General features: G+C 50.9%; 1 protein-coding gene across 3 annotated transcripts in view; it reads right to left on the bottom strand.

Moving 5' to 3' along the window:
• The window catches only part of MST1R (macrophage stimulating 1 receptor), a 54,251-nt gene that overhangs the window by 15,181 nt on the left and 24,713 nt on the right, over positions 1 to 14,357 (bottom strand). For all 3 annotated transcript variants that reach the window (XM_090021987.1, XM_090021989.1, XM_090021988.1), the window contains exons 3-9: positions 7,332 to 7,499; positions 6,604 to 6,729; positions 6,021 to 6,191; positions 2,933 to 3,111; positions 1,428 to 1,605; positions 940 to 1,085; positions 310 to 471 (exon numbers count right to left, since the gene is read on the bottom strand). In XM_090021987.1, the coding sequence (XP_089878113.1) occupies positions 310 to 471; positions 940 to 1,085; positions 1,428 to 1,605; positions 2,933 to 3,111; positions 6,021 to 6,191; positions 6,604 to 6,729; positions 7,332 to 7,499 (1,130 nt within the window). The remainder of the gene's footprint in view (positions 1 to 309; positions 472 to 939; positions 1,086 to 1,427; positions 1,606 to 2,932; positions 3,112 to 6,020; positions 6,192 to 6,603; positions 6,730 to 7,331; positions 7,500 to 14,357) is intronic.

The following is a 14,357-nucleotide window of genomic DNA, read 5'->3' as shown; positions in this document are numbered from 1 at the left end:
CTACAGTGATCCCAGGTCTTACAGCAGCGGTTCCCAACCTCACAACGGACAAGCTGTGCTGCGTGCTGGGAGCTCCCCCGCCCCAACCCCCAGGCCACTGCACTCTGCTCCCAGCAGCAGGTCACAACAAAAAAAGGCTGGGAACCACTGTCTTATAGGGTGACACCAAGAGATTCTCCTACCCTGGCTTTAACATGATGAAATGAGCTGGCTTGCTGGACACAGGGCAGTGGCAGCTCTGTGGTTCCTGCCAAGCCTGGCTGGTGTTAGAGGGGCAGCATAGTACGGTCTGCACCTGGGTACACTCACTCATAGCTGCAGTTTGGGGAGATGCTGTGGATGATGGGGTCCGGGCGGTATATGAAGGGCTGCAGGACAGGGAACAGTGCCTCGTCTATCCATAGGGCCACAGAGGCTGTACCCAGGATCCTGCTGGCAGGGGTGGTGCAGAAGATCATCCCATCTCCTTGGCTGGGGACAGAGAACAGCAAGACCTGAACAGACACTGAGCTGTACAGCAGCCCAGCAGAGCCAGCCCTTCCCTCAAGGCCAGGACCCCTGAAGCTCTTGAGTCTGGCAACATGCAAAGCTCTGCAGCAGAAGCTGGGAACAGAACCCTGGAGTAGGTGCAGTGCAGTTGGCAGCAAGACACATTTCATCACCTGCCTGCTCTAAACATATCATAGCTTGTGTTGCAGTGACCCTCTGATTAGGAAGGAGGTGGTGGGGGCTCATAAACCCCCATACTGTCAAGAGACTTGGGTGGAGCCAGTGATTTGTGTAAGATGGATGCTAGCCTGCTAGAGTGACTCAACAGCCTCCATCCATGGTACGTCCAGGCCATCAGACCTGATGGGGTCCACTCCCTGTTGGAATCAACACAAATCCAACCCCTGGGCTAGAGGAAAATGGTCCCAACACCGGAGACAACACTTGTACCTGTCCTCCCTCAGCACAGGGCATTCCACACCACTGACTGTCACCCTCCGGCTGCTTCCCACGGTGAGATTCCTGCCCTGGATAGAGACCTGGGTGCCGCCAGCCACTGGGCCGAATGTGGGGTGGATGGAAATGACATTGGGCTCCTGTGGACAAGAGGATAAGGCAGTGCTTGCCTATTGGATGAGGGCAAAGCACCCCAGTGGAACATCACAGGATCCTCACCCACCAGCCTCTCTGGGGCCCCTGCTCCCAGAAGCCAGGCAGAAGACATCACCTGTCAAGCCCAGCTGACCACTCCCAAGGTCACCTAGGGTGGGGCATGCAGAGAATGGATGCATCTACAGAACAAAAGCCACAGCCCCCCCCTGTAGAAGAGAGGGTGTGGACTTGGGGGGGACAACTGGGGAGGATGGAGGGATTTTCCTTGGGATTAAGCCTGGGTGGCAGGAATGGTTAGGCAGAGTACAGAGCAGCTCAGGACGTACCACAAAAAAAAAGCCCCCAAGGGTCGAGGAGCCACTGACGTAGAAGGGACGCAGCCTCATTGACTCCAGGATGGTAAGTGTTACCTCAACAGACACTGCCTGCTGTTGAGGCTCTGATGGCTCCAGCGTGCAGACCAAGACATCTGTGAAGTCCTGCCAGAGGGGCAACAAGCGGGGCCTGCAAGGCAGCAAGGTGGTGCCAAGCTGTGCAGACTCTGCAGCAAGCTGTGGTTGGGGACAGATTCCCCTGGCCTTACCCAAGTGGGAGGGAGGCAGAATGGGACATACACCTGACTGCCCCACTCTGCTGACACCCCACCAAAGCCTCCTTCCTCCCCCCTTACCTTTCTTTCCCAAGGGGCCACAAACTTCCCCTTGTAACTGTCCCTGCCCTTCTCTGAGGGGTCCCATGAGACAAATACCAACACCTAATTCCAGCTTCCTGTGGAGTCAGTCACAGGAGCAATCAGACCTCCCCTCCCTGCCAGCCCTGCAAGGAAGCAGCAAGATCTCTTGGAGATGCTGGGAGACCCCCATGAAGAACAAAGTTCAGCATGTCAGAGTGTATGACCCCTCACTAGAAAAAACAGTCCCAGATGCAACAGGATGGCCTGGCTCTGCACTGAGCAATGCTAAAAAAGATGGAAGGTCGATAATCTGGAAGAAGAAAGGCACAATTTAAGCAAGACCAGGGTATACTTCCCCCCACAGCTCTGCTGGTGCTGCTCAGTCCTAGTCTACAGCCCCCTGCTAACCCAACCCTGGAATCCACATACACAGTATTGCTGGTGTTTTTCTAAGTTGATTCACATCCCCCACCATGCCAGCCATGGGCTCCCCCTCGAGCTCTGCCAGTTCCCATCCATCTTAGTCAGCATTCACTGATACTGTTAATCATGCCCAGCACTTGTGTGGTACAGACAGAGGGACAACAGCTCAGGAGCCCATGTCATAAGAGGTAAAAAATTTGAGGCTGCTTTGTTCTTTGGCTGAGGAAGATGACTGACTCCCACCCCTGTACTAGGGAATGAACTTGGCACAAGTTGTGGTATCTAGGAAACCTGCCAGCCTCTGTGGCCAGCACCCAGAACAACATACCCACCTTGCAACATGACAGCAGGGCAGAGGCTGTTACAATGCAGTGTGCTGCTAGTGACCTCATATGAGTACATGAAGTACCACCAAGGCCACAGCATGCCAGGTACAGAGCAGGGGCCAGGGGTCACTTCTCAGCAAGGGGCCTTTTTGGGTCTGGCTGGGAGTTGGAAAGCCACAGCCAGTGCTGGGCTAAGTACAGGAGCTTCCTCCCCACCAACCAAATGGGGTCTTGCCCCTGCCCCCCCATCTTTGCCTTCAGCTGAACTCCGCTTCCCACCCAACTCTCAAATGGCAGCTGGCCATGGCAGAAGCCATCTGCAAGGTTTAGACAGAGTAGCCTCTCAACCAGTGGGAAAGATTAAAGGTAACAACCTTAGCAGACACTCCAGGTCCTGCACACTCCTCACCTGTTGTTCAGGCTTTCCTCAGGCAGCACAGTGCAGTTCCTGTGTCCCACTGTCACCTGATAGGTGCTGTCAGTGATGGGGGAGCCCACAGAGGCGGTGAAGAGTGAAGGCGACTGGAAGCCCAATCCACAAAGCGTCACCTTGGTCTTGCCTTGAAATGGGGCACTTCGGGGGTGGAACTGAGTTGAGGGAGAGAGCATGAAAATGTCACCTTCCCAGCACTACCGTAGGGTTGTTGTCCCATACACATTTCCCCATGCCTTTTAGGCACACTAACTGGCCTACAGGCTGTTATCCTTTGCTCTGCTATTGCACATCTCTGTCCTGATAGATTCAGGCTGCTAAACATTTTGAAGGAGGGAGGCCTGAAAGCCTAGATTTAGACAAAACCACTGCCTTCAGCATCCAGAGACAAGTGTGGCTCCAAAGTGGAGTTGCAAGCCCACGAATGGAGCTAGAATTTTTGCTGCTATGAGGCAAACAACTAGAGGTCTGGAAAAGTTCTCTCATGAAGACATTAAAAGATTTGAGACTATTACCATATCATGGGGAAGGTCTAGAAAGGAGAGAGTGGGGCACTGGTTCACCCTGCCTCCACACACGCAAACAAGGGAAAACTCCTACTTGTGGGCTGAAGCCAAACACTCGCCTTGATTGTGACCAGGCTGAGGCCCACCATAGGAAGGCAGCACATCTATCTGCCAGGAGCATTCATATATTTCTGAGCCATTTGTCAGAGACAGGGTCCCAGGATCGTGGAGCTCACCTCTGACTGCCCCTGCCCCTGCCAATGCCCACATGCCCACAGCATGGCTGCCACAAACCAGATCAGGCCCTGGAATCCCCTCTCAGCCAAACACTAGGGCTGTGCAAAACGGCAACATTTTGTTTCAGTTTCAGCTTCACTGTTTCAAAGGGACAGTGTTTCATTTCACTGTTTTGAAACACTGTTCCATTTTGTTTTGCCGAAACTTTTACTGTTTTGATGCGTTTCACCCATAGGCTATAACGGGGAATACAAAAATGCCTATAACGCTGTCATTTATAGCCTGATTCAGATGCAAGCAGCAGGGAGGTAACCCCTTCTGATGCCATGAAGCCTGTTAAGTTTCAAGGAGATAGGTGCAGGGGTTTCTGGGAAACAGCACCTCAAACTGTTCAGAGCAAAACTCATGACGTGTGAACGTGAAGGCACAGGGGAATGAAAACAATTGGCATGGTAGCCCCTGCTGAAGTCATGAAGCCTTCCAGCTTCCAAGGAGATAGGTGCAGGGGTGTCTGGGAAACTGCACTTTGTCACGGGGTAGGGTCCCTAGAAATGGCCGTGAGACCCCTAGGGCCCTGTGACCATGCCAGCTCTGCCCTGCAGGTGCCTTCTCTTCTCACTTGCCACCACGTCTTGTTGGAAAAGGTAACAGATAGGGAAGCTGGCCTCAAGCTTCAGCTCAGTCATGGTCCTAATGGACCCCACCAAACCCTGTAGGTTCTTGGACCCCTTGCTGGGACCCACTCTAAGTAGGTGCATCAAGGTGCACAGCAACAGGAAGAGCAGACTCAGTGGAGCCACTTATCTCCACAATCTCTATCTTAACCTCCTCCGAAGTGCCTTCTGGGGAAGGAAATCTGTCTCTATGGGAAACTTGAAGGGTGTGGAGAACAAACTCAGCTGATTCCCCTTCCTTCCCCAGAATTTCCCTTGCTAGGGCACTGAGATCCAGAGCCAGCTCTTCCTCTGGCACTGGAAGGCTCAGGCTGGGAGTTGAAATTGGGGTGGAAGAGACTGTAATGCTGGTGGTGCTCAAGGTTGTTGTTATTACGGTAGGCTGTTATTATGGCAGGTGCAGACACTGCTCCCATCTCCTTGGTGCCACTAGCAGAAGTGGCATGGCAGCTAGTTGTTGGAAAGAGGCTGCATCTAAGCTTTTTGGGGGGACACAACGGATGACTTAGAGCTCTCCCTCTGTCCTCTCTTCCACCCTGACCAGAAGAGTGGCCACCTGCCTTTCCAGCATGCTTCATGTTCAGTGTGCTGGAAAATCTGTGCATGTTTCTATAATGTTTTATTATGTACTTATGTAATATATAAATATATGTTCTGTAATATATGTTATGCTTTCCTGCACAGTCAATGCAGACTGTCAGGGAAAACACAGATTTATTTTACATGGAGAAAGAGTTACAGAGAATAACAAAAACAAAAAATGGATTTTGGGGGAGGAATAAATTGAAAGGAATAGATTAGCAAAGGGTATTAGGGTATTTCAGAAAGGATTGGATCCCACTTGCTAGGAACAGGCTAGCAAGTATGAAGGGACAGCCTTCCTGATGCTCCTGGAGGACACAGCTCAGTAAGCTGACAAAGGTGCAGTTGACAAAGCTCATTTCAAACAATGCTTTTATGCTTCTTCTCCATCCCTCCCCCAGAGCACCGGGATTGGAAGGGTCCTCAGGGAAGGATCATACTCACTGGCCAGCTACACGTGTCAATATTAGAGCAGTCCTTTCCCCCTCTTCCCCCTCCCCTTAGTTTGTATTATCCTGCAAGCCCAGCTTTGAAACTTGAAATGCTTCGAAATTTTCAAAAACTTTGAGTGCCCTTGTTTCATTTTGAAGCTGTTTCAAAGCCTTTCATTTCGGCGTTTTGTGCTCGAAATGTGTCAAAACACCTTTGAAATGAAACACCACTGAAATTTTGCACAGCCCTACTGAACACCTTCCACAGCTAAAGAGCGGCAAAGGGGAGGAAGCACCTGCTCAGCAAGATGCTTCTGCACAGGGGCACAGAGACACTAATGTGGCTGAGAAACCATGGTGCAAATAAGTCCACAAAGAGGTATGGCTGTGCCTGTGCAGCTTACTGTGCTCCCACTCAGAGAAAGTCACGGAAGAGCTCAGGCTTTCTGCTTGGAAGGAGAGCCATCTCTGCCTCACCTTCCAAGCACATGGGGAATCAAAACACTTGTTAGGCAAGGAAAGCTAGACTAGAAACCAATTGTCCCAGGAGGCTGAGAGGGGGCTGTGAAATAGGGCAGGGCATCAGGTATGTTTGCTGGGGTGCAGAGGGCATGAGAAGACCCTTGAGACCTACATCTGTGAGGACAGGGGAGCAGCTCTCCTGGCTCCAAGCTGCTGTGCAGTTCTCCCGCCGTGTGCATGAGCTTCCACACCAGCCGCAGCGCATGAACCGTTCTGCCTGCAGGCACCGCTGGCAAGTCAGGAAGTGCTGGCAGCCTGGGCCAGTAATGTTCACACGTGACACCTTGGGATACAGAAAGAAAAAAAAGTGTTAGCACAGAGCACAGAGGGGCTGGTGCAGAACTTGCAGGCAGCCCCGGGTACTCTCCACACACTGCCCTCCCACCCCTGGGAGAGCTTGGCCAGGAAAAGACACAGGAATAACACCAGTCTTGACAGCCACAAAAAGGCCAGAAAAAAACTAAATGAGTTCCAGAAGGCACTGATGCTGCTGGCATTGGCCCCTTCCTGCCCTGCTACCCTGGAGCCCGTGGTGAGAAGTCAAGTCACAGGCAGAGGCAGCTGTAGGTTCTGGGCTCTTTAGGATTCAAGGATTTTTTGGCCAATAACAGAATGTTTTAGATGCCTATGAGAGTGGAGTCCCCCTAGAGAGCACCCAGCTGAGCAAGGCCAAGGTTAAAGCAACTCATCCTCACCTTGTTGCCTGTGACGAAGAAAAGGGAGTTCCCCAGCAAGCCAGCTTCACGAAGAACTGGCAATGGTGCCCCCAGGGAGAAGTTGGTCAAGATGACAGGGTAGGAGCTGGATCTCTGAAGCACCACCTGGGGGAAGTGATTGCAGCAGTCAGGGCTGAGGAGAGCATGCCCTAGACTAACACTGTGGAGTTGGTGAACAGCTGATCCTGCCCCACTGTAGGCCTAAGTTTCACCAGCAGGGACAAGCTACCTTTGCCAAGTCTGCAGCCAGACCAAGTGACACTGAAAGGGACTCATGACTCTTCCTGCCTAGCACTGTGATCTAACCTCCTCCCTGCAGGATGCTATGAATCCAGGAGCAGAGTATGATACTTAGTGCCTTGAGCTCCTTCAAGCAAAGGAACAATCTAGGTCCTGAGGGCTGGCAGGGGGTGGAGGTATTTGCATATCCCCTGCCAACTCATTTCCCACTTTGACCTGGTGTCCAGTCACCTTAACAAGCACATCATACCCACCAGACAAATCAAAGCTCCCAAGGTCCTGTTCAGGTTTACCTGGTTAGTGCCTGGCACTAACTCCAGGTACCAGTTTTGTCTCATGGGTTGAATGTCACCCTGTGACAGTCCTGCTGATGTTGGCATCAGTCTTCAGTACTAGGAACTGGCCCCTTTGCCTGAAGTAGTCTGGATGCAGCTCTGGCCATGGAGCTCAGAGGCTGTGGAGCTCACCTGCATGATGCGCCCCTCTGATGTGCCCAGGTGGGCCACGGTCACATCCCCAATGGTGGTCACGAAGATGGATGTCAGAAGGACTCCAGCCATGTGCCCATTGAAGAGGTCTACCTTGTAGAGGGCTGCAGCAATCTGGGTGGGCTTGTTCCAGCAGCTGGAGTCCACCTGCGAGCAATCAGATCAGAAACTAGCTCAAGTCACTGGGGAGGACACAAGGCATACCCCTGGCACCCCACTAAGAAACTCATCTGGCTGCCTAGCAAAAGACTATAGCTATGCCCCACGGCCACCAGGAGCAACTATCACCCCCGCCCTGCAAACTTTCACAATCTGTCTCCCCTCCAGTTCCCTCTGCAGGTTCTACAGGACAGGAGCAGCTAGTGACAGGAACCCAGTCCTGGCCCCCAGCACTCCCAGCTACTCTAGTTAGCCTCACACAGTCACTACCTGCTACTCAGCACACCTTCCTTTCACACCCAAACTAACCCTCTAGCAACCCCAACTCCCTACACCATCCTCTACCCCATACATCCTTTATGCACCACTCCAGTCCTTCAGCCACCACAGCCTTATACTCCTGATACACCTGACACCACACACAAAACACTCACCAACCCAGTACAACTCCAGCTACTGAAAATCAACCCTAGACTCCACAATACATACAACAGCTTTCTCAAACACCCCAGGGATCCACCAAGCTCCTGTTGCCCACCAACTGGACAAGCTCTTCATCACCCTTCAACTCCACACATCCCATCTTCCACCTAGAAGCATGTGTTCAGAAGCTAATGTCCTCCTTCCTCCTGCATCTCCCTCAGCTGGTATAGGTAAAAATCTGTATTGTGCTGTTGCAGGAAGCTAGATGGGCAGATAGACAAGTGCTTATTCCTGTACTTTGGGTGTAATCAATAATGGGTTGGGTTACAGACCTGTCTCTTACCTCTTTATCTGACTTGGGTGCTAGCAGTACCTTGCCTGCTTAGAGGGAATGGAGGATCATTGGGAAATGTAACTGTACCTTCATTTGGTGTACAAAAAGAATAATCATTAAGGAGCTTGTAACTGTCCCTTAATATGCATCTAAACTTGCAAAAAAGTCCTGATTGGAGACTGGCTCTCTAAAGACCAAACAGTACTGGGGTTTTGGCAACATACCTGCGGGATCCTGGGCTAGGCAAGGGTAGAGGTTTCTGATTCCCTCCCCACCCCCAAAAATAAGTTGCAAACTGTCCAAGTCCCCTTGTGGGGACTGCCAAGCAGGAGGGAGCGATGAGTGCAGGGATTGACTCCTGGCACAGACAGGCTTTCTAAGCCACAGATAGGAGACACTGGAAAGAATCTTTACTGGCAGCAGACGCAGTGTGGGGTGTTGCTTCAGAGTCCCTGGCTGCTGGATCAGCACCAGGTGCCCTGGCATGTTAGACAGTTCCTGTGCTTGGACCGTGGTGCCACAGTCATGGAATTACCAGCTCTGGTAGTGTCAGGGGGCAGAGGTGAGAATGTGTGGCAGTGCATGGCAGAGGGAGGTAGCAGCAGAAGTTTTCCCACTGTCTTGAGCCAGCAGGACCCCATTCAGGTGGCCAGAGGAGCAGCTCACCAAACTAGGCTCTGGATCCCCTGCATACTGGATGAACAGCTCAGCAGGGTGTGGGAGTACCCCAACCAAGGAAGGGCTGTGATGGAGCAGACAGTGTGCCAGCAAGAGAAAGGACTGTGGGAGAGAATGGAGGAGAACAACTTACAAACTGAAAGACATCAGGAGATGAAGGAACACAGGGCCAGGGGCCTGTGTGAAAGCACCAGGGGAGAGGCCAGTTCCCCCATCTATAGCAACAGAGCAGCTCCCATACAGCACATAGCCTCAGCCCCAAGAAGCTTTCAGCTCACAATGGCAAGAGTTCTCAGTGGGAAAACTGAGGAAGGGCAGGGACTATGCCCTGATTAAAACCAAGGAATTAGCTGGTGGCAGAGCTGGGACTAGAACCCAAGTGTCCTTACCACCAGTCACATACACTAATCATAACTTCACCCTGTCTCCTTTACATGCTTTCTGCTGAGTCCAGAGCCCACAGCTGCAGAGATGTAAAACTAATGTTATACAAGGCTTTGATGATCCCTGCTGATTTCCTGCCCCTGGGGCAGGGGACTGGACTCAATGATCCTCCAGGATCCCTTCCAGCCCGAATGTCTATGAAATTTATGAACATGTGACATGCTGTACATGGGATTGTTATGGTACAGGTCTCCAGAAGGCAGTGCAGACCTTGACGTATGCTGCATGCAAAATTCAACACTGCATGGCAGTCAGGGACTCCCAAAGAAAGGCAATGTGTGGACCATGACATGCAGAGAGAGAAGGGGAAACAGTCTCCAAACTCTACTCTTGCCTAGCCCACACCTTGGGGATTAAGTAGAAGTAGCTCATGGCACAAGATGCCTTGAAGAGATTGCACCAATTCACCAGCAGTGCATATTTATCCCAAACTTAATTTCACATCAAAACTTCCATTTAAGAAATGTGTTGCATTCTCCAAAAATAAATGATACCAAATAATACTGTACAATGACAGACTGCTGATGGATTGCTCCCCCACACTGGAATTGCTTTATCTGCTTTCCTACCTCACATTCCTTTTTAGTAGCCTTAACCTTCAGCCACATGAAAACCATACAGTTGTATGAATAAAATAATTGGAAAGGTAAGATTTGCCTTTGTAGACTTAAAAAAAAAAAAAAGAGCCACTGAGGTATCAGTCTTTCAGCAGCAGAAAGTAAATGACCTTTGACAGCGGAAATACATCATCCTGTCAAGAAATCCTCTCTCAAGGACATAAATCTCAACTGACTGACACCTCCCAAATCTATAAGAGAGCCAGTTCAGTCCAGTCCCCAAAGTTGCAGTGCATCAAAGAAATTTAAATAAAACCAATCAAAGAACATTTATTAGAATGTTAGAAAAAGCCATCTAGAAATATAGGGTATAACCTGAAGGGAAATTTAGAAAACACAGAAAATCCAAGACCTGCTGTTAGTCTGCAGGATACCCTCTTCCTCCCCTCTAGTCTCCCCAGAGACAATATAGGTAAGAATCTATGTTGCACCATCATGGATAGCCGGGCAGACTTTACGGTGTTTAGGAGTGCAAGTAATAAAAGGTGCTTCTGCTGGCCTGTCTCTTGCCTCTTTTATCAGTAGTCAACCTACCAATTCACCTGTGATCCAGGTAAAAGCACCAAGCCTGGAAGAGCTGGGGTGAGACTGCCCCAGTAGCCTCCCCACAGGCTGCTCTGGATCTCTCCATCTCCACTGCGTTTGAGAGCAACAGTGGAGGCAGCCTTACCTCCCCATTTCTGAGTATGGTGCATGCTAATGGAAGCAGGTTGGCAAGGCATACCTCAGGGCAGGTGATCACAGGGGTGCCCAGGATGTGGTGTGGGCACTCCCTTCGACTCTCAGCAGGTCTGAGGATGCAAGCGGAGTTGACAAGAGGAGCCACCAGATTGTGCTTTAAGCCTTGTACCTCTAACATGACACACAGGGATGGGCCAGTAGGAAGCAAAGGCACTTTTGGCCTTCATTCTAAAAAATAAAAATAAAAAAAATCAGCCAATGGGTGCTTCTAATGACAAGGACGTAACATGTGCACCAGGGCATTTTGTTGGCTGATCAAGTTACCACTTGCTGTTCCCCCTTGTAGTGGAGTCTGGGCATGCTTCCCCCCAGCACATGCAAGGGGCCATTTGCTCCTGGGTTCTCTACACACCACTTCCCCAAGCAGCAGGAGCAGGCAACCCAGCACAGTCAGAGCCAGCTGCTGCGGAAGGGGAGGAGCCAGTGACTGTAAACAGGCCCGCCCGGATAGCATGAGTTCAAGCCAGTGCTCTTGTGAAACAGGCCAGTCCAGTCATCTGGAAAGAGTTTCAAGTTGAAACCACACAGTGCAGTAACTGATTTTTCTGCTCCTGGAAGCAAGGCAGGGAAATAACAACTGACTTCATGATGACTGCAGGGGCTGAGAATGATCTATTCTTAGGAATGCAAAAAGGAAAGACAGATGAAGTTGGACTGAGAAAGTCCACAGCAGCCTGCTGGTAGGGCAGGTTTTCTTCCTGCCTGCTCCCAGCAAACTAGAGATGCAGTCTTGAAGGATTTCCACTCCCTCCATCAGAGAGAGCTTTCAGGTTTTGAAACGAGGGAAGGAGAGTATTCCTTATGCCATTGTCTTCAACATCTGGGTCTGGACACCCAGCCTCAGATCCATTCCAAATCACCCCTCTCCTCTGCCAGGAAACCTGGGCAGGAACTGAACCATCAGTCCATACAGAAGGGGACAGTCCATGAAAATAGAGCTGTGCCTTCCACCACAGCCTCACAATCCTGCTCTGCTTCTCTCCCCCCACCCCAAGACCAGCTGACCCTAAATAGAAACAGAGCAAGATTTCTGCTCTCAGCAAGAAGTTAAATGTTTCCTCTACATCCTAATTACCATGGACATTTCACAGCCCTGCCCTGGGCCAAGAGGTGTTGAAAGTCAGTCACACTATGTGCAGTGTCAGGGTCTGGTGACGGGCAAGGTTTCCTCTGCACGTCTGAAAATAGTTATGCTCTGTGCCCTGCTACAGGAAGAGAGAGTGGTTGTCAGAGTTGCACTTGGGTGAGCCAGGAGACCACTGCAGAGGGTGTGAACAGAGGATGGGGCGGTTATTGCACAAAGGCACTCATGTCACTGGAGCTCACATGGCTGGCTCTGGCTTCATCTTCTCAGGGCATCATGTGCAATTCGCCTTTACGTGTAGAACTGTGTTAAAGTTCAATGAGATGACTTCCTCTGCCACACTGGTGGGGGTGGCTAGAGGGGAAGGGAGGGCACAAACTGGAGGATCTTATGCAGAAGGCAAAGAGGACAAATTCCTGCTCTCAGTGATGATGCCTGGCCTGACCGGAAACACGTAGGACAAGTAACATCCTACTTCAGCCATGGATTACAGCATGCTCACCTGTTCTGTGGAGATGGCTCCTGAGTAGTTTGACCAGCACCAAAATCTGGGAAGGGATGAAGCATGCCAAGTCAGGATGTAGTCTCCAGAGTTGAAAAATCAAACTAGTCTCTGTTTGGGTCAATTTTAGGGAGGGAGTGTTGGCAAAAGTCCATCTCCCACACAGAGACCACTTCCTGCAGATTTTAAAACCCCACTTTGACACACTGGGGATACTAAAGCTTTTCAAAGAAAACATCATTACAATGTTATTTAATGTGAGAGAAACAATGTGTTTTCCCTGCGCCTCATTCTCAGAAACACATGAATCACATATTTTCCAAATAGGTACTGCATAGTACAGCAACCAGGCAGAGCACACTTCAGCCCAAACATCTGAAGTCTGGTAAAGATGTAAACAATGGGAATCACAAAATCATAGAAAATCAGGTTTGGAAGGAACCTCAGGAGGTCATCTAGTCCAACCAACTGCTCAAAACAGGACCAGCCCCAACTAGATCATCTTAGCCAAAGTTTGGTCTAGCTGGGTCTTAAAAACTTCCGAAGATGGAGATTTCACAACCTCTCCAGGTAACCTGCTCCAATGCTTTACTACACTTCTTATAGTTTCATAGTTGGTAGGCTCAGAAGAGACCTGAGCAGATCATCAAGTCCAATCCCCTGTCATGGCAGAAAAGAGTACTGGGGTCAAACGACCACACCAAGGTGTTCATCCAGCCTCCTCTTAAAGACCCCCAGGGTAGGAGCCTGCACCACTTCTCTTGGAAGTTGGTTCCAGATCCTAGCCGCCCTGACTGTGAAGTAGCGTCTCCTGATATCCAGCCTAAATCTACCCTCTGCCAGCTTGTGACCGTTATTCCTGGTCACTCCTGGTAGTGCTCGGGGGAACAGTGACTCCCCCAATGCCTGCTGGTCCCCCCTGACTAGTTTGTAAACCGCCACTAGATCCCCCCTCAACCTTCTCTTGTGGAGGCTGAACAGGTTCAGGTACTGTAGCCTCTCCTCGTAGGGCCTGCTCTGCTGCCCCCTGATCATGTGAGTGGCCCTCCTCTGGACCCTCTCCATGCTGTCGACATCCCTCTTGAAGTGCGGCGCCCAGAACTGGATGCAGTACTCCAGCTGCGGCCTGACCAGTGTCGCATAGAGGGGGAGGATCACCTCCTTGGACCTGTTTGAGATGCATCTGTGGATGCATGACAAGGTACGGTTGGCCTTCCTGACTGCATCCCCACACTGCCGGCCCATGTTCATCTTGGCATCAAAGATGACTCCAAGATCCTTTTCTGCCTCTGCACTGACGAGAAGGGAGTTCCCCAGCCTGTAGGTATGCTGCTGGTTCTTCCTCCCCAGGTGCAGTACCTTGCACTTGTCAGAGTTGAATCCCATCCTATTCTCATCTGCCCACCCCTGTAACCTGTCTAGGTCTGATTGCAGCCTATTCCTCCCTTCTAGCATGCCCACATCCCCCCACATCTTAGTGTCATCAGCAAATTTGAACAGGGTGCTTTTTACCCCCTTGTCCAAGTCACTGATGAAGATGTTGAACAGTGTGGGCCCGAGGACCGAGCCCTGGGGAACCCCACTGCCCACATCCCTCCAGGTCGAAAATGACCCATCCACCACCACTCTCTGGGTGCGGCCCTCCAGCCAGTTAGTGACCCATTTGACTGTCTAGGTGTTAACACCACAGTCCCCCAGTTTTTTGATGAGAACGGGGTGAGAGACAGTGTTCCTGTTGAAGGCCTTCCTAAAGTCCAGAAAGACGTCATCCACTGCTACCCCTGCATCTAAGGATTTGGTGACCTGGTCATAGAAGGCCACCAGGTTGGTCTGACAGGACCTGCCTCTAATGAACCCATGTTGGTTGCCCATAAGCATAAGCTCCCCTGCTGGCCCCTCGTGGACATGTGCCAGAATAATTCTCAAAAAGCTTACCTAGGATCAAGGTAAGACTAACTGGCCTATAGTTTTCCAGGTCCTCCTTCCTCCCTTTTTTGAAGATGGGAACCACGTTGGCCCTCTT

This window comes from Crocodylus siamensis, chromosome 11 (assembly GCF_052110815.1).
Source record: "Crocodylus siamensis isolate JL-2025a chromosome 11, ASM5211081v1, whole genome shotgun sequence".
Classification (NCBI taxonomy): Eukaryota; Metazoa; Chordata; order Crocodylia; family Crocodylidae; genus Crocodylus; species Crocodylus siamensis.
The sequence above is the reverse complement of the archived record's forward strand: the minus strand, read 5'-3'. Positions and strand labels throughout refer to the sequence as shown.